At 41.0% G+C, this 27,392-nt stretch overlaps 1 protein-coding gene across 6 annotated transcripts in view; it reads left to right on the top strand.

The window, feature by feature from the left end:
- Positions 1-27,392, top strand: part of WIZ (WIZ zinc finger) — a 235,125-nt gene that overhangs the window by 188,911 nt on the left and 18,822 nt on the right. For all 6 annotated transcript variants that reach the window (XM_053717946.1, XM_053717948.1, XM_053717949.1 and 3 more), the window contains one exon: positions 4,455-4,644. In XM_053717946.1, the coding sequence (XP_053573921.1) occupies positions 4,455-4,644 (190 nt within the window). The remainder of the gene's footprint in view (positions 1-4,454; positions 4,645-27,392) is intronic.

Below are 27,392 nucleotides of genomic sequence, written 5' to 3'. Positions count from 1 at the left end.
TCCAATGGATAAAAAATTGGAGGGTTACCTTAAGAAAATGTTTATTCAACAAGGTTTTATTTTACAGCCCCTTGCATGCATTGCGCCTGTCACGGCCACGTCGGCATTCTGGTTTGAGGCCCTGGAAGAGGCCATTCATACAGCTCCATTGACTGAAATTATTGAAAAGCTTAGAACACTTAAGCTAGCTAACTCATTTGTTTCTGATGCCATTGTTCATTTGACTAAACTAACGGCTAAGAATTCCGGATTCGCCATCCAAGCGCGTAGGGCGCTATGGCTTAAATCCTGGTCAGCTGACGTGACTTCGAAGTCTAAATTACTCAACATTCCTTTCAAGGGGCAGACCTTCGGGCCTGGTTTGAAGGAAATTATTGCTGACATTACTGGAGGTAAGGGTCACACCCTTCCTCAGGACAGGGCCAAATCAAAGGCCAAACAGTCTAATTTTCGTGCCTTTTGAAATTTCAAGGCAGGTGCAGCATCAACTTCCTCCGCTTCAAAACAAGAGTCAACTTTTGCTCAATCTAAGCAGGCCTGGAAACCTAACCAGTCCTGGAACAAAGGCAAGCAGGCCAGAAAGCCTGCTGCTGCCTCTAAGACAGCATGAAGCAACGGCCCCCTATCCGGCGACGGATCTAGTAGGGGGCAGACTTTCTCTCTTCGCCCAGGCGTGGGCAAGAGATGTTCAGGATCCCTGGGCGTTGGAGATCATATCTCAGGGATATCTTCTGGACTTCAAAGCTTCCCCTCCACAAGGGAGATTTAATCTTTCAAGGCTATCTGCAAATCAGATAAAGAAAGAGGCATTCCTACGCTGTGTGCAAGACCTCCTAGTTATGGGAGTGATCCATCCAGTTCCGCGGACGGAACAAGGACAGGGTTTTTATTCGAAACTGTTTGTGGTTCCCAAAAAAGAGGGAACCTTCAGACCAATTTTGGATCTAAAGATCTTAAACAAATTCATCAGAGTTCCATCTTTCAAAATGGAAACTATTCGGACCATCCTACCCATGATCCAAGAAGGTCAGTACATGACCACAGTGGACTTAAAGGATGCCTACCTTCACATACCGAGACACAAAGATCATCATCGGTTTCTAAGGTTTGCCTTTCTAGACAGGCATTACCAATTTGTAGCTCTTCCCTTCGGGTTGGCTACAGCCCCGAGAATCTTTACAAAGGTTCTGGGCTCACTTCTGGCGGGTTCTAAGACCGCGAGGCATAGCGGTGGCTCCATATCTAGACGACATCCTGATACAGGCGTCAAGCTTTCAAGTTGCCAAGTCTCATACAGAGATAGTTCTGGCATTTCTGAGGTCGCACGGGTGGAAAGTGAACAAGGAAAAGAGTTCTCTATCCCCACTCAAAAGAGTCTCTTTCTTAGGGACTCTTATAGATTCTGTAGAAATGAAAATTTACCTGACGGAGTCCAGGTTATCAAAACTTCTAAATGCTTGCCGTGTTCTTCACTCATTCCGCGCCCTTTCGGTAGCTCAGTGTATGGAGGTAATCGGCTTAATGGTAGCGGCAGTGGACATAGTGCCATTTGCGCGCCTTCATCTCAGACCGCTGCAATTATGCATGCTGAGTTAGTGGAATGGGGATTACACAGATTTGTCCCCTCTGCTAAATCTGGATCAAGAGACCAGAGATTCTCTTCTCTGGTGGTTGACTCGGGTACACCTGTCCAAGGGTATGACCTTTCACAGGCCAGATTGGACAATTGTAACAACAGATGCCAGCCTTCTAGGTTGGGGTGCAGTCTGGAATTCCCTGAAGGCACAGGGATCGTGGACTCAGGAGGAGAAACTCCTTCCAATAAATATTCTGGAGTTAAGAGCGATTTTCAATGCTCTTCTGGCTTGGCCTCAGTTAGCAACACTGAGGTTCATCAGATTTCAGTCGGACAACATCACGACTGTGGCTTACATCAACCATCAAGGGGGAACCAGGAGTTCCCTAGCGATGTTAGAAGTCTCAAAAATAATTCGCTGGGGCAGAGTACCACTCTTGCCACCTGTCAGCAATCCATATCCCAGGCGTGGAGAACTGGGAGGCGGATTTTCTAAGTTGTCAGACTTTCCATCCGGGGGAGTGGGAACTCCATCCGGAGGTGTTTGCTCAGTTGATTCATCGTTGGGGCAAACCAGAGTTGGATCTCATGGCGTCTCGCCAGAACGCCAAGCTTCCTTGTTACGGATCCAGGTCCAGGGACCCAGAAGCGACGCTGATAGATGCGCTAGCAGCGCCTTGGTTCTCAACCTGGCTTATGTGTTTCCACCGTTTCCTCTGCTCCCTCGACTGATTGCCAAAATCAAACAGGAGAGAGCATCGGTCATTCTGATAGCACCTGCGTGGACACGCAGGACTTGGTATGCAGACCTAGTGGACATGTCATCCTTTCCACCATGGACTCTGCCTCTAAGACAGGACCTTCTGATACAAGGTCCTTTCAATCATCCAAATCTAATTTCTCTGAGACTGACTGCATGGAGATTGAATGCTTGATTCTATCAAAGCGTGGCTTCTCCGAGTCAGTCATTGATACTTTAATACAGGCACGAAAGCCTGTTACCAGGAAAATCTACCACAAGATATGGAGTAAATATCTTTATTGGTGTCTTTTCTCCAAGAGGGCTTGGACTCCAAGAGGGCTTGGACAAAGGATTGTCAGCTAGTTCCTTAAAGGGACAGATTTCTGCTCTGTCTATTCTTTTGCACAAGCGTCTGGCAGAGGTTCCAGACGTCCAGGCGTTTTGCCAGGCTTTGGTTAAATTTAAGCCTGTGTTTAAACCTGTTGCTACCCCGTGGAGCTTAAACTTGGTTCTTAAGGTTCTTCAAGGAGTTCCGTTTGAACCCCTTCATTCCATTGATATTAAACTTTTATCTTGGAAAGTTCTGTTTTTGATGGCTATTTCCTCGGCTCGGAGAGTCTCTGAGCTATCTGCCTTACAATGTGATTCTCCCTATCTGATTTTTCATGCAGATAAGGTAGTTCTGCGTACCAAACCTGGGTTTTTACCTAAGGTGGTTTCTAACAAGAATATCAATCAAGAGATTGTTGTTCCATCATTGTGCCCTAATCCTTCTAAGAAGGAACGTCTTTTACATAATCTGGACGTAGTCCGTGCCTTGAAGTTTTACTTACAAGCTACTAAGGATTTTCGTCAAGCATCTTTCCTGTTTGTCGTTTACTCTGGACAGAGGAGAGGTCAAAAAGCTTCGGCAACCTCTCTTTCCTTTTGGCTTCGGAGCGTAATAAGCCTAGCCTATGAGACTGCTGGACAGCAGCCCCCTGAAAGGATTACAGCTCATTCTACTAGAGCTGTGGCTTCAACAGATGCCTCATTTTTGAAGGCCCAGGTGGAACAGATTTGCAAGGCTGCGACTTGGTCTTTGCTTCACACTTTTTCAAAATTTTACAAATTTAATACTTTTGCTTCTTCGGAGGCTGTGTTTGGGAGAAAGGTTCTTCAGGCAGTGGTTCCTTCCGCTTAATCCTGCCTTGTCCCTCCCATCATCCGTGTACTTTAGCTTTGGTATTGGTATCCCACAAGTAATGGATGATCCATGGACTGGATACACTTAACAAGAGAAAACATAATTTATGCTTACCTGATGAATGTATTTCTCTTGTAGTGTATCCAGTCCACGGCCCGCCCTGTCCTTTTAAGGCAGGTCTAAATTTTAATTAAACTACAGTCACCACTGCACCCTATGGTTTCTCCTTTCTCTGTTTGTTTTCGGTCGAATGACTGGATATGACAGTCAGGGGAGGAGCTATATAGCAGCTCTGCTGTGGGTGATCCTCTTGCAACTTCCTGTTGGGAAGGAGAATATCCCACAAGTAATGGATGATCCGTGGACTGGATACACTACAAGAGAAATAAATTTATCAGGTAAGCATAAATTATGTTATACACACATATACACAACAGCAATTTAAAATATGGGGAGGCGCGAAAGTGAGTTTAAAATCCACCACTAAATCCAAAATTTAGAGACAATAACTCATTGTGTAAACCATTTACAAATCTAGACAAGTCAGAAGACATGCTTTTACTACAGAAACTCTCTGATTACACGGTTTCCAATGCAGCAAAGGATTCTGGGTGAGATATGCAAATGAGGTTCACAATAGCAGGCTAGAAGTAAAAAAGTGAGTCATTGTGAACCTCATTTGCTTATCTCACCCAGAATCCTTTGCTGCATTGGAAACAGTGTAATCAGAGTATCTGTGGTAAAATCATGTCTTCTGACTTGTCTAGATTTGTAAATGGTTTACACAATGAGTTATTTTCTATATATGTGTGTGTATATATGTGTGTATATGTATGTGTGTGTGTATATATATATATATATATATATATATATATATATATATATATATATATATATATATATATATATATTTAATTTTTTATATATAATTGTTTTTCATTTTCTGACAGAGACGGAGCGTCGGCATCCTAAACCTCCTGAGGTTCCTCCTTCACGTGAAGATGGTGCTCTAGAACATACTCAAAAAACTGAGGAACAAAGGCAACTGCAACGAGCTCGCCCTGTTCCATCCTTAGTACCAAGGCCACCTGCAACATCATTGGTCAAATTTGTCGGGAATATTTATACCCTAAAGTGCAGGTGGGTTAACATGTTCTTAAAGAAAATAAAATAAAATAATAATGAAAGCGAAAATCAATAATAAACAAATGGCGCACAGATATGTATTGTCTCTAACAAAGTCAGTGAATACTTTGAACTACTGTTGTCAAGCAATTAATATAATATGCTTCTGGAAGTAATCCTATTGTACAAACCGTATGATAATAGAATTTTCTGCTTACCAGAACTAACCCCAATCGTATGAGGTAAGTTTGAAGCTGTAAAAGAATAGATGATGGTAGGATACCCCTCATTTAGTCTGTTCCAGAATTGGTCTGTCTTTGCTTGGATCAGAATCCTTCCCAATAATGTCTGTGTAGTATGTTTGCATCAAATGGAGTCTTTGGCGTCTTTAATCTTTCATTCCGTGGTGAGAATTGGGCGGTGATAATCTTGTCCACCTCTAGAGTATAGGGTGGATAGCCCCAGTGTAGAAAATAGATGGAAGCACAAATGTGTGCCAAACAGACAAGCCAAATCCTTTGAGTCGCCTGGCAGACTCGCCAATGGCACAGGAACACAGTCAATGTACGTCTGAGGCGTATTGTGGTTCCTGAAACAGGTGGAGACCCAATCCAAGTGTAAGGAAGACCAACAGCGGTAGATCGGTCAAGAGTGGCAGCACCCTATTGTGCTGAGTAGAGCCTACTGGGATCTCTTTGTCCCAGCTCACTAGTCCCAGGCCAGGGAATAAATCCCACAGAATACCGGTGTCTGCTTCGGATCAGATAGAATGCTCAGGCTTCCAATATTTTCAATATTTGTTTATTGCAAATTAAAAACTAAGGGTGCACTCACTCCCCCAAAGTGTATAAAAATAAAGTAAAATGCAGATTGCAAGGCGTTTCTCAGCTGTGCTAGCTGTTTCACCATATATCACAAAAGTCCAGCACACACTGTAAATATGCTGGGTGCACGCTATAGCCAGGCACTGCACAACCCAGCAAACGATATCCAAAGCAAGAAGAATAGCAGCACTCCAATATAATTTTCTCCAAATTTTTATTTCATATCCAGGAGTACAAAAAAAGACAGCTATTTCACCAGGCATAGTTTTTAAACAAATATTGAAAATATCCTCATATCCTTTTTAGATTATTATGAGTGGAATATTTCAGCACTAAAGTGTATAGCCACACAATCTACTAAAAAAAAAAAAAAAAGATTACCCAACCTAATCTCAAATATGTAAACCGATACTATATGCTTAAAGGACCACTCAATGCAGTAGGAAAGCATAATTAACAAGTACATACAAATAATAATAAAAAGATAATGATTAACACCTTATTTCAAATAAGCAGTAGATTTATTTTTTCTCCCATATTCCGGCCCCCTATATCAGATGACAGGCATCAGCCAATCACAGACTAGTATACTCTGAGCTTGTGCACATGCTCAGTAGGATCTTGTTCCCCAGGAAGTGTGAATATAAAGAGACACTGCAAAATTTGGTAATGGAAGTAAATTGGAAAGTGTCTTAAAAATGCATGCTCTATCTGAATCATAAAAGTTTTAATTTGACTTGTTTCCCTTTAAAGGGAGTGCCCAAAATGGCTGAAGTGTGGTATGCACTGCAAATAAAAGCAGATTGGATATGTTAATGATCAGTAGAAAAAAATTACAGATTGAATAAACTCAATACATTAAAAACCTAGTGCAATAGTAACATTCAATAATACCCTTTCCTATAATTGGGGATATATAGATACATAATGAGAGAGAAAATTAAAATATATATATATATATTTCTTTCATTTAATTGGCAAGAGTCCATGAGCTAGTGACATATGGGATATACAATCCTACCAGGAGGGGCAAAGTTTCCCAAACCTCAAAATGCCTATAAATACGCCCTCACCACACCCACAATTCAGTTTTACAAACTTTGCCTCCTATGGAGGTGGTAAAGTAAGTTTGTGCTAAGATTTCTACGTTGATATGCACTTCTCAGCATTGTTGAAGCCTGATTCCTCTCAGTACAGTGAATGTCAGAGGGACGTGAAGGGAGTATCACTTATTGAATACGATAATTTCCCTAACGGGGGTCTATGTGATGGGTTCTCTGTTATCGGTCGTAGAGATTCATCTCCTACCTCCCTTTTCAGATCGACAATATACTCTGTTTACCATTACCTCTACTAATATCTGATTTAGTACTGGTTTGGCTATCTGCTATATGTGGATGGGTGTCTTTTGGTAAGTATGTTTTTATTACTTAAGACACTCTCAGCTATGGTTTGGCACTTTATGCAATTATATAAAGTTCTAAATATATGTATTGTACTTATATTTGCCATGAGTCAGGTTCATGTATTTCCTTCTGCAGACAGTCAGTTTCATATTTGGGAATATAAACACTTTAAGAATTTTATTTCTTACCTGGGGTTTAGTCTTTTTTTCAATTTGACTACTTTTTTGCATTTGCGGGTGTTAGGCCCACGGGTGCGTCAAATGCTAAACTTTATTGCTTCATTTTTGGAGCAAACTTTTTTTGGCGCGAAAAGATACGTTTATGGCGCAACTTCGTCATTTCCGTCATCATACGTTACGCCGAGACCTTTCACACGGCGGCGTCATTAGTGACGCAAGTGTGTCATTTCCGGTCATTTTTGGCGCCAAAAAAGTTTACGTTACGTTGTGCGTCATACTTGGCGCCAAATTTTTTTCATTATTTCAATACCCCATTGATGTTTGCCTCCTGCTTTCTTCTCTATCAAGCGGCCTATGCTATGGCATTTTTTTCCCATTCCTGAAACTGTCATTTAAGGAAATAGATAATTTTGCTTTATATGTTGTTTTTTCTCTTACATTGAGCAAGATGTCCCAATCTGATCCTGTCTCTGAAGTTTCTGCTGGAACATTGCTGCCTGACATTGGTTCTACCAAAGCTAAGTGCATTTGTTGAAAAATTGTAGAAATTATTCCACTGAATGTCATTTGTAATAGTTGTCATGATAAACTTTTACATGCAGATAGTGTTTCTATCAGTAATAGTACATTGCCAGTTGCAGTTCCTTCAACTTCTAATGTGCATGATATACCTGTAAATTTTAAAGAATTTGTTTCTGATTCTATTATGAAGGCTTTGTCTGCTTTTCCACCTTCTAATAAACGTAAAAGGTGTTTTAAAACTTCTCATTTAGCTGATAAAATTTCAAATGACCAACAACATAATAATTCATCCTCTTCTGATGAGGATCTATCTGAAACAGAAGATCCTTCCTCAGATATTGACACTGACAAATCTACTTATTTATTTAAAATAGAGTATATGCGTTCTTTATTAAAAGTGTTAAATACTTTGGATATTGAGGTAACCAGTCCCTATTGACGTTCAGTCTAATAAACGTTTAAATGCTGTTTTTTAAACCTCCTGTGGTTTCCCCGGGTGTTTTTCCCATTCCTGAGGCTTCTGATATGATTTCTAGGGAATGGAATAAGCCAGGTACTTCCTTTATTCCTTCTTCAAGGTTTAAGAGATTGTATCCTTTACCAGCAAAATCTAGAGTTTTGGGAAAAAATCCCCAAAGTTGATGGGGCTATTTCTACTCTTGCTAAACGTACTACTATTCCTATGGAAGATAGCACTTCCTTTAAAGGGACACTCAAGTCAAAATTAAACTTCATGATTCAAATACAGCATGCAATTTTAAACAACTTTCCAATTTACTTCAATTAACAAAATGTGCACAGTTTTTTTATATTTACACTTTTTGAGTCACCAACCCCTACTGAGCATGTGCAAGAATTCACAGCATATACGTATATGCATTTATGATTGGCTGATGGCTGTCACATGATACGGGGGGAGTGGAAATAGACATAACTTTGCAATTTATTTAAAAAAAATCTACTACTCATTTGAAGTTCAGACTAAGTGCTATTGCATTGTCTTCTTATCATGCATTTGTTGATTATGCAAATCTACAGTGTTGACTGGTCCTTTAAGGATCCTTTAAGATAGGAAGCTTGAATCTTATCTAAGGAAGGCCTATTTATATTCAGGTCATCTTCTCAGACCTGCTATTTCTTTGGGTGATGTTGCGGCTGCATCAACTTTCTGGTTGGAAAATTTAGCGCAACGTGATTTGGATTTTGACATATCTAGCATTGTTCGCTTACTGCAACATGCTAATCATTTTGTTTGCGATGCCATTTTTGATATTATCAAAATTGATGTTAGATCCATGTCTTTAGCTGTATTAGCTAGAAGAGCTTTGTGGCTTAAATCTTGGAATGCTGATATGACATCTAGATTACTATCTCTTTCTTTCCAAGGTAATAATTTATTTGGTTCTCAGTTGGATTCTATTATTTCAACTATCACTGGAGGAAAAGGAGTTTTTTTTTTGCCTCCAGTATAAAAAACCTAAGGGTAAATCTAAGGCTTCTAACCGTTTTCGTTCCTTTCGTCAGAATAAGGAACAAAAACTCAATCCTCCCTCCCAATGGAATCTGCTTCCAGTTGGAAGCCTTCCTCAAATTGGAATAAATCCAAGCCATTTAGGAAACCAAAGTCTGCCCCTATGTCCGCATGAAGGTGCAGCCCTCATTCCAGCTCAGCTGGTAGGGGGCAGATTAAGGTTTTTCAAGGATTTTTTGGATAAAATCAGTCCAAAATCATTGGATTCAGAGCATTGTCTCTCAAGGGTATCGCATAGGATTCAAAGTAAGACCACCTGTGAGAAGATTTTTTTCTCACACATCCCTGTAAATCCAGTAAAAGCTCAGGCTTTTCTGAAGTGTGTTTCAGACCTGGAGTCTTCAGGGGTAATAATGCCAGTTCCTCTTTAGGAACAAGGTTTGGGGTTTTATTCAAACCTATTCATTGTACCAAAGAAAGAAAATTTGTTCAGACCAGTTCTGGATCTAAAATTTTTTAATCGTTATGTAAGAGTACCAACTTTCAAGATGGTGACTATAAGGACTATTCTGCCTTTTGTTCAGCAAGGACATTTATATGTCCACAATAGACTTGCAGGATGCATACCTTCATATTCCGATTCATCCAGAACACTATCAGTTTCTGAGATTCTCTTTTCTAGACAAGCATTACCAATATGTTGCTCTTCCATTTGGCCTAGCAACAGCTCTCCAAGAATCTTTTCAAAGGTTCTGGGTGCCCTACTATCTGTAATCAGAGAACAGGGTATTGCGGTGTTTCCTTATTTGGACTATATCTTGGTACTAGCTCAGTCTTTACATACTGCAGAATCTCACACGAATCAACTAGTGTTGTTTCTTCGGAAACATGGTTGGAGGATCAATTTACCAAAAAGTTTCTTGATTCCTCAGACAAGGGTCACCTTTTTAGGTTTCCAGATAGATCAGTGTCCATGACTCTGTCTCTAACAGACAAGAGACGTTTAAAATTGGTCGCAGCATGCCGGCACCTTCAGTCTCAGTCATTCCCTTCAGTGGCTATGTGCATGGAAGTTTTAGGTCTCATGACTGCAGCATCTGACGCGATCCCCTTTGCTCGTTTTCATATGAGACCTCTACAGCTTTGCATGCTGAATCAATGGTGCAGGGATTATACAAAGATATCACAATTAATATCCTTGAATCCCAATGTACAACACTCTCTGACATGGTGGATAGATCACCATCGTTTGGTTCAAGAGGCCCTCTTTTGTTCGGCCAACCTGGACTGTGATCTCAACAGATGCGAGTCTTTCTGGTTGGGGATCTCTGACAGCACAAGGGGTTTGGAAATCTCAAGAGGCGAGATTACCAATAAATATTTTAGAACTCTGTGCATTTCTCAGGGCTCTTCAGTCTTGGCCTCTGCTAAAGAGAGAACCGTTCATTTTTTTTCAGACAGACAATATCACAACCGTGGCTTATGTCAGTCCATCAGGGTGGGACTCACAGTCCTCAAGCTATGAAAGAAGTATCTCGGATACTTGCTTGGGCGGAATCAAGCTCCTGTCTAATCTCTGTGGTGCATATCCGAGGTGTAGACAATTGGGAGGGCGGATTATCTCAGCCGCCAGACTTTACATCCAGGGGAGAGGTCTCTCCATCCAGATGTGTTTTCTCAGATTGTTCAGATGTGGGGTCTTCCAGAGATAGATCTTATGGCCTCTCATCTAAACAAGAAACTTCCCAGATACCTGTCCAGGTCCAGGGATGTTCAGGCGGAAGCAGTGGATGCACTGACTCTTCCTTGGTGTTCTCATCCTGCTTACATCTTCCCGCCTCTAGTTCTCCTTCCAAGAGTGATCTCCAAATCATCATGGAACAGTCTTCTGTGTTGCTGGTGGCTCCCAGCATGGCCACACTGGATTTGGTATGCGTATCTGGTGCGAATGTCCAGTTGCCCGCCTTGGCCACTTCCGTTACGGCCGGGACCTACTATCTCAAGGTCCGTTTTTCCATCAGGATCTCAAATCATTAAATGTGAAGGTATGGAAATTGAACGCTTAGTTCTAAGTCATAGAGGTTTCTCTGACTCAGTGATTAATACTATGTTACAAGCTCGTAAATCTGTCTCTAGAAAGATTTATTATAGAGTTTGGTAGACATACATTTCATGGTGTTCTTCTCATAAATTCTCCTGGCATTCTTTTAGAATTCCTAGAATTTTACAGTTCTTTCAGGATGGTTTGGATAAGGGTTTGTCTGCAAGTTCCTTGAAAGGACAAATCTCCGCTCTTTTTGTCTTATTTCACAGAAAGATTTCTATACTTCCTGATATTCACTGTTTTGTACAGGCTTTAGTTCGTATTAAGCCTGTAATTAAATCAATTTCTCCTCCTTGGAGTCTTAATTTGGTTCTGAAGGCGTTACACGCTCCTCCATTTGAGCCTATGTATTCTTTGGACATTAAACTACTTTTCTGGAAAGTGTTGTTCCTTTTTGGCTATCTCTTCTGCTAGAAGAGTTTCTGAGCTATCTGCTCTTTCTTGTGAGTCTCCTTTTCTGATTTTTCATCAGGATAAGGCAGTTTTGCGGACTTCTTTTCAATTTTTACCTAAGGTTGTGAATTCTAACAACATTAGTAGAGAAATTGTTGTTCCTTCTTTATGTCCTAATCCTAAGAATTCTTTGGAGAGATCCTTACATTCTTTGGATGTGGTAAGAGCTTTGAAATATTATGTGGAAGCTACTAAAAATTTTAGGAAGACTTCCAGTCTATTTGTTTTATTTTCTGGTCCTAGGAAAGGTCAGAAAGCTTCTGCTATTTCCTTGGCTTCTTGGTTGAAACTTTTGATTCATCAAGCTTATTTGGAGTCGGGTCAAACCCCGCCTCAGAGAATTGCAGCTCATTCTACTAGATCAGTCTCCACTTCGTGGGCTTTTAAGAATGAAGCTTCAGTTGATCAGATTTGCAAAGCAGCAACTTGTTCCTCTTTGCATACATTTACTAAATTCTACCATTTTGATGTATTTGCTTCTAAAGAAGCAGTTTTTAGTAGAAAAGTTCTTCAGGCAGCTGTTTCAGTTTGATTCTTCTGCTTTTGATTTAAGTTTTTTTCATTCAAATATGAAATAAACTTATTTTTTTGGGTTGTGGACTGTTTTCAGCGGAATATGGCTGTTTTTATTTTTATTCCCTCCCTCACTAGTGACTCTTGAGTGGAAGACTCCACATCTTGGGTATTGATATCCCATATGTCACTAGCTCATGGACTCTTGCCAATTTACATGAAAGAAAACATAATTTATGTAAGAACTTACCGATAAATTCATTTCTTTCATATTGGCAAGAGTCCATGAGGCCCACCCTTTTTATGGTGGTTATGATTTTTTGTATAAAGCACAATTATTTCCAAATTTCCTTTGTTGATGCTTTCTACTTCTTTCTTTATCACCCCACTGCTTGGCTATTCGTTAAACTAAATTGTGGGTGTGGTGAGGGGTGGATTTATAGGCATTTTGAGGTTTGGGAAACTTTGCCCCTCCTGGTAGGATTGTATATCCCATATGTCACTAGCTCATGGACTCTTGCCAATATGAAAGAAATGAATTTATCAGGTAAGTTCTTAACATAAATTATATATTATATATATATATATATATATATATAATATATATATATATATATATATATATATATATATATATATCTATATCCAAAAGGAAGGCACTCACGTTTGCAGGGGTCACCTCAGACAACAACAATAACACACCACATATATGAGATCCCCCCAGTCTCCTAGTGCATACTTGCTCTGCCCAATTCCAGTAACGCCGCACCCAACCAGTCACACAACCTGCTCATGCATGAATGGTACTACGGAGGTCAGTGAGGGCCATCAGTCAAATCTATAAATACATAAATAAAAGTTACTCTCAAGAGCCACAAAAGTTAATTAACTATTAGCAACAGGTAAACGTCAATTACTACAACTTTAGCATGATGGCATTACAGATAGCATTGTGCTCAGGTACCATATGCAGGCAGATGCCTGGAGCTCCAGCTCTCGACTGTAATTGCTGCTGGAGCTTCCTGCAGCTCGGAGATATATAGATAGAGATTATCTCTCTATCTATAAATATGTCATGCGGTTGCAATAAGGCCTGACGGTGTCCTATTTGGCTTAAGACTATTTTCACCATACCCTTTTAAGGGTATCTACCAACCTAATTCCTGCCTGTGAAAAAATACCATGACATTTAAACCTACCTGCCACCTTTACCCCTCTAACCCTTACCCTCTTTAAGAAATATCTACAGCCTACCTATTTAAGAATATTGAGCTGTGATCTTCTTTCTTTTTATAGACACGATGAGTCCACAGATCATCTTCATTACTTATGGGATCATTCACCTCCTGGTCAGCAGGAGGAGGCAAAGAGCACCACAGCAGAGCTGTTAAATAGCTCCTCCCTTCCCTCCCACCCCAGTCATTCTCATTGCCTACGTTAGTGCTAGGAAGAGGTAAAGTTAGGTGTTAGAAAAGATTCTTCAATCAAGAGTTTATTATTTTTTAAAGTCAGTGGAAGATTGTGCTAGGGTGTAGCCGTAGTCCATATTAGTGTCTCTTCAGTAGAGCTTTTGGTGGCTCTTTAGAGCAATGGGAACTGGTGGGACATAATTCTGTGTCCCACCAGTTGTGCTGACTTTTTATTCTGGGAGGAACATAAAACTCAGAGGAAAGTGGGCACTTTAATAAAGATACATATAACACATAAGCTCAGAAATATGGGGGTCTTTATGTCTAGGACATTATGCTCTGTGGGTATAGAGAGATTTTCTTTCATGTAATTAGCAAGAGTCCATGAGCTAGTGACGTATGGGATATACATTCCTACCAGGAGGGGCAAAGTTTCCAAACCTCAAAATGCCTATAAATACACCCCTCACCACACCCACAAATCAGTTTTACAAACCTTTGCCTCTATGGAGGTGGTGAAGTAAGATTTGTGCTAGATTCTAGTTGATAGCAGGCAGGTTGGAGCCCGGTTTTCCTCTCAGGGCTTGCAGTGAATGTCAGAGGGATGTGAAGAGATCTATTGCCTGTGTTGAATTCAATGATCTCCTTCTACGGGGTCTATTTCATCAGGTTCTCCCTGTTATCGGCTCGTAGAGATTCATACTCTTACGTCCCTTTTCAGATCGACGATATACTCTTATATATATATACCATTACCTCTGCTGATTTTCGTTTCAGTACTGGTTTGGCTTTCTACAAACATGTAGATGAGTGTCCTGGGGTAAGTAAGTCTTATTTTCTGTGACAACTCTAAAGCTATGGTTGGGCACTTTTTTAAAGTTCTAAATATATGTATTCAAACCATTATTTTGCCTCTGACTCAGAATGTTCAACATTCCTTTTTTTCCAGACAGTCAGTTTCATATTTGGGATAATGCATTTGAATCAATCATTTTTTCTTTACCTTTAAAAATTTGACTTTTTCCCTGTGGGCTGTTAGGCTCGCGGGGGCTGCAATGCTTCATTTTAATGCGTCATTCTTGGCGCAGACTTTTTTGGTGCAAAAAATCTTTCTCCAACATAGGAGTGTCCGGTCCACGGCGTCATCCATACTTGTGGGATATTCTCTTCCCCAACAGGAAATGGCAAAGAGCCAGCAAAGCTGGTCACATGATCCCTCCTAGGCTCCGCCTTCCCCATTCATTCTCTTTGCCGTTGTACAGGCAACATCTCCACGGAGATGGCTTAGAGTTTTTTAGTGTTTAACTGCAGTTTTTATTATTCAATCAAGAGTTTGTTATTTTAAAATAGTGCTGGTATGACTATTTAACTCTTGAAACAGAAAAGAGATGAAGATTTCTGTTTGTAAGAGGGGAAAATGATTTTAGCAACCGTTACTAAAACTCGATGGCTGTTCCACACAGGACTGTTGAGAGGAATTAACTTCAGTTGGGGGACACAGTGAGCAGACTTTTGCACCTGCTTGAGGTATGGCACATTCTAAACAAGACGATTGTAATGCTGGGAAGCTGTCATTTTCCCTATGGGATCGGTAAGCCATTTTTATTACAGACAGTAAATAAGGGCTTCACAAGGGCTTTTTACAGACTGTAGACATTTTCTGGGCTAAATCGATTCATATATAAACATATTTTATACTCCATAGCCTTGAGGAATATTTTAATCTTGGGAATTTTGTAAAATAACCGGCAGGCACTGTATTGGACACCTTATTCTCTAGGGGCTTTCCCTAATCATAGGCAGAGTCTCATTTTCGCGCCTGTAATTGCGCACTTGTTTTTGAGAAGCATGACATGCAGATGCATGTGTGAGGAGCTCTTGATACATAGAAAAGACTTTCTGAAGGCGTCATTTGGTATCGTATTCCCCTTTGGGCTTGGTTGGGTCTCAGCAAAGCAGATAACAGGGACTGTAAAGGGGTTTAAAATATAAAACGGCTCCGGTTCCGTTATTTTAAGGGTTAAAGCTTCCAATTTGGTGGCAATACTTTTAAGGCTTTAAGACACCTGTGGTGAAATTTTGGTGAATTTTGAACAATTCCTTCATACTTTTTTCGCAATTGCAGTAATAAAGTGGTGTTCAGTTTAAAATATTTAAAGTGGACAGTAACGGTTTTATTTTAAAACGTTTATTGTACTTTGTTATCAAGTTTATGCCTGTTTAACATGTTCTGAACTGCCAGATAGACTGTGTTCTGAATGTGGGGAAGCCAGGTTCCTTCTCCTTTAAATAGATGTGATTTATGTGCCACAAAATTTAGAGAAAATGATGCCCAAGATGATTCCTCAAGTGAGGGGAGTAAGCATGGTACTGCATCATCCCCTCCTTCGGTCTACACCAGTCCTTGCCCACACAGGAGGCCCCTAGTACATCTAGCGCGCCAATACTCCTTACTATCGCAACAATTAACGGCTGTAATGGATAATTCTATCAAAAACATTTTAGCCAAATGCCCCACTTATCAGCAAAAGCGCGACTGCCTCTGTTTTAGAAAATACTGAGGAGCATGAGGACGCTGATGATATTGTTTCTGAAGGGCCCCCTACACCAGTCTGAGGGGGCCAGGGAGGTTTTGTCTGAGGGAGAAATTTCAGATTCAGGGAAAATTTCTCAACAAGCTGAACCTGATGTGATACACTTTAAATTTAAGTTGGAACTCATCTCCGCGCTCTGCTTAAGGAGGTGTTTATCCACTCTGGATGATTGTGAGAATTTGGTCATCCCAGAGAAACTATGTAAAATGGACAAGTTCCTAGAGGTCCCGGGGCCCCCCGAAGTCTTTTCTATACCCAAGCGGGTGGCGGACATTGTAAATAAAGAATGGGAAAGGCCCGGTATACTTTCGTCCCTCCCCCCCCATATTTAAAAAAATTGTTTCCTATGGTCGACCCAGAAAGGACTTATGCAGACAGTCCCCAAGGTCGAAGGGGGCGGGTTTCTACTCTAAACAAACGCACCACTATACCCATAGAAGATAGTTGTGCTTTCAAAGATCCTATGGATAAAAAAATAGAAGGTTTGCTTAAAAAGATGTTTGTTCAGCAAGGTTACCTTCATACAACCAATTTCATGCATTGTCCCCTGTCACTACAGCCGCGTGTTTCTGGTTCGATGAGCTAGAAAAGGCGATCACTAGTAATTCTCCTTCTTATGAGGGAGATTATGGACAGAATCCGTGCTCTCAAATTGGCTAAATTCTTTCACCCTAGACGCCACTTTGCAATTGGCTAGGTTAGCGGCGAAAAATTCTGGGTTTGCTATTGTGGCGCGCAGAGCGCTTTGGTTAAAATCTTGGTCAGCGGGATGCGTCTTCCAAGAACAAATTGCCTTAACATTCCTTTCAAGGGGATAAACGCTGTTTGGCCCTGACTTGAAAGAGATTATCTCTATCACTGGGGGCAAGGGGCCACGCCCTTCCTCAGGAATAGGTCTTTCAAGGCAAAAATAAACCTATTTTCGTTCCCTTTCGTTAGAAACGGACCAGCCCCAAGTGCTACGTCACTCTAAGCAAGAGGGTAATACTTCTCAAGCACAAGCCAGCCTGGAGACCATGCAAGGCTGGAACAAGGGAAAGCAGGCCAAGAAACCTGCCACTGCTACCAAGACAGCATGAGATGTTGGGCCCCCCGATCAGGGACCGGATCTGGTGCGGGGGGCAGACTCTCTCTCTTCGCTCAGGCTTGGGCCAAGAGATGTTCTGGATCCTTGGGCGCTAGAAATAGTCTCCCAAGGTTATCTTCTGGAATTCAAGGGGCTTCCCCAAGGGGGAGGTTCCACAGGTCTCAATTGTCTTCAGACACATAAAAAAACAGGCATTTCTTACATTGTGTAGAAGACCTGTTAAAAATGGGAGTGATTCATCCTGTTCCATTAGGAGAACAAGGGATGGGGTTCTACTCCAATCTGTTCGTAGTTCCCAAAAAAGAGGGACGTTCAGACCAATCTTAGATCTCAAGATCCTAAACAAGTTTCTCAAGGTTCCATCGTTCAAAATGGAAAACCATTCGACAACAATTCTTCCTTCATCCAGGAAGGTCAATTCATGACCACGGTGGATTTAAAGGATGCGTATCTACATATTCCTATCCACAAGGAACATCATCGGTTCCTAAGGTTCGCATTCCTGGACAAGCATTACCAGTTCGTGGCACTTCCGTTCGGATTAGCCACTGCTCCGAGGATTTTCACAAAGGTACTAGGGTCCCTTCTAGCGGTGCTAAGACCAAGGGGCATTGCAGTAGTACCTTACTTGGACGACATTCTGATTCAAGCGTCGTCCCTTCCTCAAGCAAAGGCTCACACGGACATTGTCCTGGCCTTTCTCAGATCTCACGGATGGAAAGTGAACGTAGAAAAGAGTTCTCTATCTCCGTCAACAAGGGTTCCCTTCTTGGGAACAATAATAGACTCCTTAGAAATGAGGATTTTTCTGACAGAGGCCAGAAAAACAAAACTTCTAAACTCTTGTCAAATACTTCATTCCGTTCCTCTTCCTTCCATAGCGCAGTGCATGGAAGTAATAGGTTTGATGGTAGCGGCAATGGACATAGTTCCTTTTGCGGCCATTCATCCAAGACCATTACAACTGTGCATGCTCAGTCAGTGAATGGGGGACTATACAGACTTGTCTCGACGATACAAGTAAATCAGAGGACCAGAGATTCACTCCCGTTGGTGGCTGTCCCTGGACAACCCCTGTCACAGGGGATGAGACTTCCGCAGACCAGAGTGGGGTCATTGTCACGACCGACGCCAGTCTGATGGGCTGGGGCGCGGTCTGGGGACCCCTGAAAGGCTCAGGGTCTTTGGTCTCGGGAAGAATCTCTTCTACCGATAAACATTCTGGAACCGAGAGCGATACTCAATGCTCTCAAGGCTTGGCCTCAGCTAGCAAAGGCCAAGTTCATACGGATTTCAATCAGACAACATGACGACTGTTGCGTACATCAACCATCAGGGGGGAACAAGGAGTTCCCTGGCGATGGAAAGAAGTGACCAAAATCATTCAATGGGCGGAGACTCACTCCTGCCACTTGTCTGCAATCCCACATCCAGGAGTGGAAAATTGGGAAGCGGATTTTCTGAGTCGTCAGACCTTTCATCCGGGGGAGTGGGAAACTTCCATCCGGAAATCTTTGCCCAAATTACTCAACTGTGGGGCATTCCAGACATGGATCTGACTGGCCTCTCGTCAGACACTTCAAGGTTTCCTTGCTACGGGTCCAGATCCAGGGACTCCCAAGGCGACTCTAGTAGATGCACTAGTAGCACCTTGGACCTTACAAACTAGCTTATGTATTCCCGCCGTTTCCTCTCATCCCCAGGCTGGTAGCCAGGATCAATCAGGAGAGGGCATCGGTGATCTTGATAGCTCCTGCGTGGCCACGCAGGACTTGGTATGCAGACTGGTGAACTATGTCATCCGGCCTCCCACCAAGGAAGCTACCTTTGAGACGAGACCCTTCTTGTTCAAGGTCCGTTCGAACATCGAATCTGGTCTCACTCCCAACTGACTGCTTGGAGATTGAACGCTTGATCCTTATCAAAGCGAGGGTTCTCAGATTCTGTTATTGATACTCTTGTTCAGGCCAGAAAGCCTGTAACTAGAAAAATTTACCACAAATATGGAAAAAATATATCTGTGGTGTGAATCTAAAGGATTCCCCTTGGGACAGGTAAAAATTCCTACGATTCTATCCTTTCTTCAAGAAGGATTGGAGAGAAAGGATTATCTGCAAGTTCCCCTTGAAGGGACAGATTTCTGCCTTGTCTGTGTTACTTCACAAAAGCTGGCAGCTGTGCCAGCATGTTCAAGCCTTTGTTTCAGGCTCTGGTTAGAATCAAGCCTGTTTACAAACCCCTTTGACTCCCTTTTTGGAGTCTCAATTTGTTCTTTCCGTTCTTCAGGGGGTTCCGTTTGAACCCTTACATTCCGTTGTTATTAAGTTATTATCTTGGAAAGCAATTTCTTCTGCTAGAAGAGTTTCAGGAATTATCTGCTCTGCAGTGTTCTCCCTCCTTATCTGGTGTTCCCATGCAGATAAGGTGGTTTTACGTACTAAACCTGGTTTTCTTCCGAAAGTTGTTTCTAACAAAAACATTAACCAGGAGATAGTCGTGCCTTCTTTGTGTCCGAATCCAGTTTCAAAGAAGGAACGTTTGTTGCACAATTTGGATGTTGTTCGTGCTCTAAAATCTATTTAGATGCTACAAAGGATTTTAGACAAACATCTTCCTTGTTTGTTGTTTATTCTGTAAAAGGAGAGGTCAAAAGCAACTTCTACCTCTCTCTCTTTTTGGATTAAAAAGCATCATCAGATTGGCTCTATGAGACTGCCGGACGGCAGCCCTCCTGAAAGAATCACAGCTCATTCCACTAGGGCTGTGGCTTCCACATGGGCCCTTCAAGAACGAGGCTTCTGTTGATCAGATATGTAAGGCAGCGACTCTGGTCTTCACTGCACACTTTTACCAAATTTTACAAGTTTGATACTTTTGCTTCTTCTGAGGCTATTTTTGGGAGAAAGGTTTTGCAAGCCGTGGTTGCCTTCCATTTAGGTGACCTGATTTGCTCCCCTCCCCTTCATCCCGTGTCCTAAAGCTTTGGTATTGGTTCCCACAAGTAAGGATGACGCCGTGGGCCGGACACACCGATGTTGGAGAAAAAAGAAATTATTTTTAACAGATAAATTACTTTCTCCAACGGTGTGTCCGGTCCACGGGCCCGCCCTGGTTTTTTAATCAGGTCTGATAATTTACTTTTCTTTAACTACAGTCACCACGGTTTCATATGGTTTCTCCTATGCAAATTATTCCTCCTTTACGTCGGTCGAATGACTGGGGAAGGCGGAGCCTAGGAGGGGATACTGTGACCAGCTTTGTGGGCTCTCTTGCCATTTCCTGTTGGGAAAGAATATCCCAAAGTAAGGATGACGCGTGGACCGGGACCACACCGTTGGAGAATAAGTATTTTATCAGGGTAAACATAAATTCTGTTTTTCTGTTTCCGGCGTCATACGTGTCACGCCGGAAGTTGCGTCATTTTTTGACGTTCTTTTGCGACAAAAATGTTGGCGTTCCGGATGTGGCGTCATTTTGGCGCCAAAAGCATTTAGGAGCTAATGTGGGCGTCTTTTTTTGGCGCTAAAAAAATATGGGCGTCGCTTTTGTCTCCACATTATTTAAAGGACCAGTCAACAAAGTAGATTTGCATAATCAACAAATGCAAGATAACAAGACAATGCCATAGCACTTAGTCTGAACTTCAAATGAGTAGTAGATTTTTTTTTCCTGACAATTTTAAAAGTTCTCTTTTTCCACTCCACCCTGTACCATGTGACAGCCATCAGCCATTCACAAATGCATACTTGTACCATGTGACAGCCCCATCAGCCATCTCACAAATGCATACACAGCTTTTCTTTCATGTAATTAGCAAGAGTCCATGAGCTAGTGACGTATGGGATATACATTCATACCAGGAGGGGCAAAGTTTCCCAAACCTCAAAATGCCTATAAATACACCCCTCACCACACCCACAATTCATTCTGTTTTACAAACTTTGCCTCCGATGGAGGTGGTGAAGTAAGTTTGTGCTAGATTCTACGTTGATATGCGCTCGCAGCAAGTTGGGGCCCGGTTTTTCTCTCTCAGCGTTGCGTGAATGTCAGAGGGATGTGAGGAGTATTGCCTATTTTGAATTGCAGTGATCTCCTTCTAAGGGGTCTATTTCATAGGTTCTCTGTTATCGTCGTAGAGATTCATCTCTTACCTCCCTTTTCAGATCGACGATATACTCTTACTAATATAACCATTACCCTCTACTGTTTCTAGTTTCAGTACTGGTTTGGCTATCTACTATATGTAGATGAGTGTCCTGGGGTAAGTATGTCTTATTTCTTTGTGGACACTCCTAGCTTTGGTTGGGCACTTTGTATATAAAGTTCTAAATATATGTATTCAAACATTCTATTTGCCTTGACTCAGATATGTTCAACTTTCCTTATTTTTCAGACAGTCAGTTTCATATTTGGGATAATGCATTTTTAATTTAACATTTTTCTTACCTTAAATTTTGACTTTTTTCCCTGTGGGCCTGTTAGGCTCAGCGGGGGCTGATAACTGCTTCATTTTATTGCGTCATTCCTTGGCGCGGACTTTTTTGGCGCAAAATTCTATTTCCGTTTCCCGGCGTCATACGTGTCGCCGGAAGTTGCGTCAATTTGACGTTATTTTGCCGCCAAAAATGTCGGCGTTCCGGATAGTGGCGTCATTTTTGGCACCAAAAAGCATTTAGGCGCCAGATAATGTGGGCGTCTTATTTGGCGCGAAAAAAATTATGGGCGTCACTCTTGTCTCACATTATTTAAGTTTCATTTTTTATTGTGCTGGTTGCTAGAAGCTTGTTTCTTTGGCATTTTTTCCCATTCCTGAAACTGTCATTTAAGGAATCTTGACTCAATTTTGCTTTATATATATGTTGTTTTTTCTCTTACATATTGCAATGATGTCTCACGTTGCATCTGTGTCAGAAGATACTACAGGAAAATCGCTGTCAAGTGCTGAATCTACCAAAGCTAAGTGTATCTGCTCGTAAACTTTGGTAGCTATTCCTCCAGCTGTTGTTTTGTATTGATTGTCATGACAAACTTGTTAAAGCAGATAATATTTCCTTTAGTAAAGTACCATTGCCTGTTGCAGTTCCTTCAACATCTAAGGTGCAGAATGTTCCTGATATATAAGAGATTTTGTTTCTGATCCATAAAGAAGGCTATGTCTGTTATTTCTCCTTCTAGTAAACATAAAAAATCTTTTAAAACTTCTCTCCCTACAGATGAATTTTTAACTGAACATCATCATTCTGATTCTGATGATTCCTCTGGTTCAGAGGATTCTGTCCTCAGAGGTTGATGCTGATAAATCTTCATATTTATTTAAAATGGAATTTATTCGTTCTTTACTTAAAGAAGTCCTAATTGCTTTAGAAATAGAGGATTCTGGTCCTCTTGATACTAAATCTAAACGTTTAAATAAGGTTTTTTAAAACTCCTGTAGTTATTCCAGAAGTTTTTCCTGTCCCTGATGCTATTTCTGCAGTAATTTCCAAAGAATGGGATAATTTGGGTAATTCATTTACTCCTTCTAAACGTTTTAAGCAATTATATCCTGTGCCGCCTGACAGATTAGAATTTTGGGACAAGATCCCTAAAGTTGATGGGGCTATTTCTACCCTTGCTAAACGTACTACTATTCCTACGTCAGATGGTACTTCGTTTAAGGATCCTCTAGATAGGAAAATGGAAGTCCTTTCTAAGAAAAGCTTATCTGTGTTCAGGTAATCTTCTTAGACCTGCTATATCTTTGGCTGATGTTGCCTGCAGCTTCAACTTTTGGTTGGAAACTTTAGCGCAACAAGTAACACATCGTGATTCTCATGATATTATTATTCTTCTTCAAACATGCTAATAATTTTATCTGTGATGCCATTTTTGATATTATCAGAGTTGATGTCAGGTTTATGTCTCTAGCTATTTTAGCTAGAAGAGCTTTATGGCTTAAAACTTGGAATGCTGATATGGCTTCTAAATCAACTTTACTTTCCATTTCTTTCCAGGGTAACAAATTATTTGGTTCTCAGTTGGATTCCATTATTTCAACTGTTTACTGGTGGGAAAGGAACTTTTTTACCACAGGATAAAAAATCTAAGGTAAAAACAGGGCTAATAATCGTTTTCGTTCCTTTCGTTTCAACAAAGAACAAAAGCCTGATCCTTCCATCCTCAGGAGCAGTTTCAGTTTGGAGACCATCTCCAGTCTGGAATAAATCCAAGCCAGCTAGAAAGGCAAAGCCTGCTTCTAAGTCCACATGAAGGTGTGGCCCTCATTCCAGCTCAGCTGGTAGGGGGCAGGTTACGTTTTTTCAAAGAAATTTGGGTCATTCTGTTCACAATCTTTGGATTCAGAGCATTGTTTCAGAAGGGTACAGAATTTGTTTCAAGTTGAGACCTCCTGCAAAGAGATTTTTTCTTTCTCCGTGTCCCAGTAAATCCAGTAAAGCTCAAGCATTTCTGAAATGTGTTTCAGATCTAGAGTTGACTGGAGTAATTATGCCAGTTCCAGTTTCGGAACAGGGGATGGGGTTTTATTCAAATCTCTTCATTGTACCAAAGAAGGAGAATTCCTTCAGACCAGTTCTGGATCTAAAAATATTGAATCGTTATGTAAGGATACCAACGTTCAAAATGGTAACTGTAAGGACTATCTTACCTTTTGTTCAGCAAGGGAATTATATGTCCACAATAGATTTACAGGATGCATATCTGCATATTCCGATTCATCCAGATCACTATCAGTTTCTGAGATTCTCTTTCTAGACAAGCATTACCAGGTTTGTGGCTCTGCCGTTTGGCCTAGCTACAGCTCCAAGAATTTTTACAAAGGTTCTCGGTGCCCTGCTGTCTGTAATCAGAGAACAGGGTATTGTGGTATTTCCTTATTTGGACGATATCTTGGTACTTGCTCAGTCTTTACATTTAGCAGAATCTCATACGAATCGACTTGTGTTGTCTTCTTCAAGATCATGGTTGGAGGATCAATTTACCAAAAAGTTCTTTGATTCCTCAGACAAAGGTAACCTTTCTGGGGTTTCCAGATGGATTCAGTATCCATGACTCTGTCTTTAACAGACAAGAGACGTTTAAAATTGATTACAGCTTGTCGAAACCTTCAGTCACAATCATTCCCTTCGGTAGCCTTATGCATGGAAATTCTAGGTCTTATGACTGCTGCATCGTACGCGATCCCCTTGCTCGTTTTCACATGCGACCCTCTTCAGCTCTGTATGCTGAAGCAATGGTGCAAGGATTACACGAAGATATCTCAATTAATATCTTTTAAAACCGATTGTTCGACACTCTCTAACATGGTGGATAGATCACCATCGTTTAATTCATGGGGCTTCTTTTGTGCTTCCGACCTGGACTGTAATTTCAACAGATGCAAGTCTCACAGGTTGGGGAGCTGTGTGGGATCTCTGACCGGCATAAGGAGTTTGGGAATCTCAGGAGGTGAGATTACCGATCAATATTTTGGAACTCCGTGCAATTTTCAGAGCTCTTCAGTTTTGGCCTCTTCTGAAGAGAGAATCGTTCATTTGTTTTCAGACAGACAATGTCACAACTGTGGCATACATCAATCATCAAGGAGGGACTCACAGTCCTCTGGCTATGAAAGAAGTATCTCGAATTTTGGTTTGGGCGGAATCCAGCTCCTGTCTAATCTCTGCGGTTCATATTCCAGGTGTAGACAATTGGGAAGCGGATTATCTCAGTCGCCAAACGTTGCATCCGGGCGAATGGTCTCTTCACCCAGAGGTATTTCTTCAGATTGTTCAAATGTGGGAACTTCCAGAAATAGATCTGATGGCGTCCCATCTAAACAAGAAACTTCCCAGGTATCTGTCCAGATCCCGGGATCCTCAGGCGGAGGCAGTGGATGCATTATCACTTCCCTGGAAGTATCATCCTGCCTATATCTTTCCGCCTCTAGTTCTTCTTCCAAGAGTAATCTCCAAGATTCTGAAGGAATGCTCGTTTGTTCTGCTGGTAGCTCCGGCATGGCCTCACAGGTTTTTGGTATGCGGATCTTGTCCGGATGGCCTCTTGCCAACCGTGGACTCTTCCGTTAAGACCAGACCTTCTGTCACAAGGTCCTTTTTTTCCATCAGGATCTGAAATCCTTAAATTTAAAGGTATGGAGATTGAACGCTTGATTCTTGGTCAAAGAGGTTTCTCTGACTCTGTGATTAATACTATGTTACAGGCTCGTAAATCTGTATCTCGAGAGATATATTATAGAGTCTGGAAGACTTAATATTTCTTGGTGTCTTTCTCATCATTTTTCCTGGCATTCTTTAGAATACCGAGAATTTTACAGTTCCTTCAGGATGGTTTAGATAAGGGTTTGTCCGCAAGTTCTTTGAAAGGACAAATCTCTGCTCTTTCTGTTCTTTTTCACAGAAAGATTGCTATTCTTCCTGATATTCATTATTTTGTACAAGCTTTGGTTCGTATAAAACCTGTCATTAAGTCAATTTCTCCTCCTTGGAGTTTGAATTTGGTTCTGGGAGCTCTTCAAGCTCCTCCGTTTGAACCTATGCATTCATTGGACATTAAATTACTTTCTTGGAAAGTTTTGTTCCTTTTGGCCATCTCTTCTGCCAGAAGAGTTTCTGAATTATCTGCTCTTTCTTGTGAGTCTCCTTTTCTGATTTTTCATCAGGATAAGGCGGTGTTGCGAACTTCTTTTGAATTTTTACCTAAAGTTGTGAATTCCAACAACATTAGTAGAGAAATTGTGGTTCCTTCATTATGTCCTAATCCTAAGAATTCTAAGGAGAAATCGTTGCATTCTTTAGATGTTGTTAGAGCTTTGAAATATTATGTTGAAGCTACGAAATCTTTTCGTAAGACTTCTAGTCTATTTGTTATCTTTTCCGGTTCTAGAAAAGGCCAGAAAGCTTCTGCCATTTCTTTGCATCTTGGTTGAAATCTTTAATTCATCTTGCCTATGTTGAGTCGGGTAAAACTCCGCCTCAGAGAATTACAGCTCATTCTACTAGGTCAGTTTTCTACTTCCTGGGCGTTTAGGAATGAAGCTTCGGTTGACCAGATCTGCAAAGCAGCTACTTGGTCCTCTTTGCATACTTTTACTAAATTCTACCATTTTGATGTATTTTCTTCTTCTGAAGCAGTTTTTGGTAGAAAAGTACTTTCAGGCAGCGGTTTCAGTTTGAATCTTCTGCTTATGTTTTTCATTAAACTTTATTTTGGGTGTGGATTTTTCAGCAGGAATTGGCTGTCTTTATTTTATCCCTCCCTCTCTAGTGACTCTTGTGTGGAAAGATCCACTTCTTGGGTAGTCATTATCCCATACGTCCACTAGCTCATGGACTCTTGCTAATTACATGAAAGAAAACATAATTTATGTAAGAACTTACCTGATAAATTCATTTCTTTCATATTAGCAAGAGTCCATGAGGCCCGCCCTTTTTTTGTGGTGGTTATGATTTTGTATAAAGCACAATTATTCCAATTCCTTATTTTATATTGTTTTCGCACTTTTTTTCTTATCACCCCACTTCTTGGCTATTCGTTAAACTGAATTGTGGATGTGGTGAGGGGTGTATTTATAGGCATTTTGAGGTTTGGGAAACTTTGCCCCTCCTGGTAGGAATGTATATCCCATACGTCACTAGCTCATGGACTCTTGCTAATATGAAAGAAATGAATTTATCAGGTAAGTTATTACATAAATTATGTTATTCTTGCACATGCTCAGTAGGAGCTGGTGACTCAAAAAGTGTAAATATAAAAAGACTGTGCACATTTTGTTAATGGAAGTAAATTGGAAAGTTGTTTAAAATGGCCATGCTCTATCTGAATAATGAAAGTTTAATTTTGATGAGTGTCCCTTTAAGTCTCATTTTTCATTGCTTCTGGTTGCTAGAAGTTTGTTCTTTGGCATTTTTTCCCATTCCTGAAACTGTCATTTAAGGAATTTGATCAATTTTGCTTTATATGTTGTTTTTTCTCTTACATATTGCAAGATGTCTCACGTTGCATCTGAGTCAGAAGATACTTCAGGAAAATCGCTGTCTGGTGCTGGAACTACCAAAGCTAAGTGTATCTGCTGTAAACTTTTGGTAGCTGTTCCTCCAGCTGTTGTTTGTATTAAATGTCATGACAAACTTGTTAATGCAGATAATATTTCCTTTAGTAAAGTACCATTACCTGTTGCAGTTCCAACAACATCTAATGTTCA

This window comes from Bombina bombina, chromosome 6, assembly GCF_027579735.1.
Source record: "Bombina bombina isolate aBomBom1 chromosome 6, aBomBom1.pri, whole genome shotgun sequence".
NCBI classification, from domain to species: Eukaryota; Metazoa; Chordata; class Amphibia; order Anura; family Bombinatoridae; genus Bombina; species Bombina bombina.
This window is presented reverse-complemented; position numbering and strand designations above follow the sequence as displayed.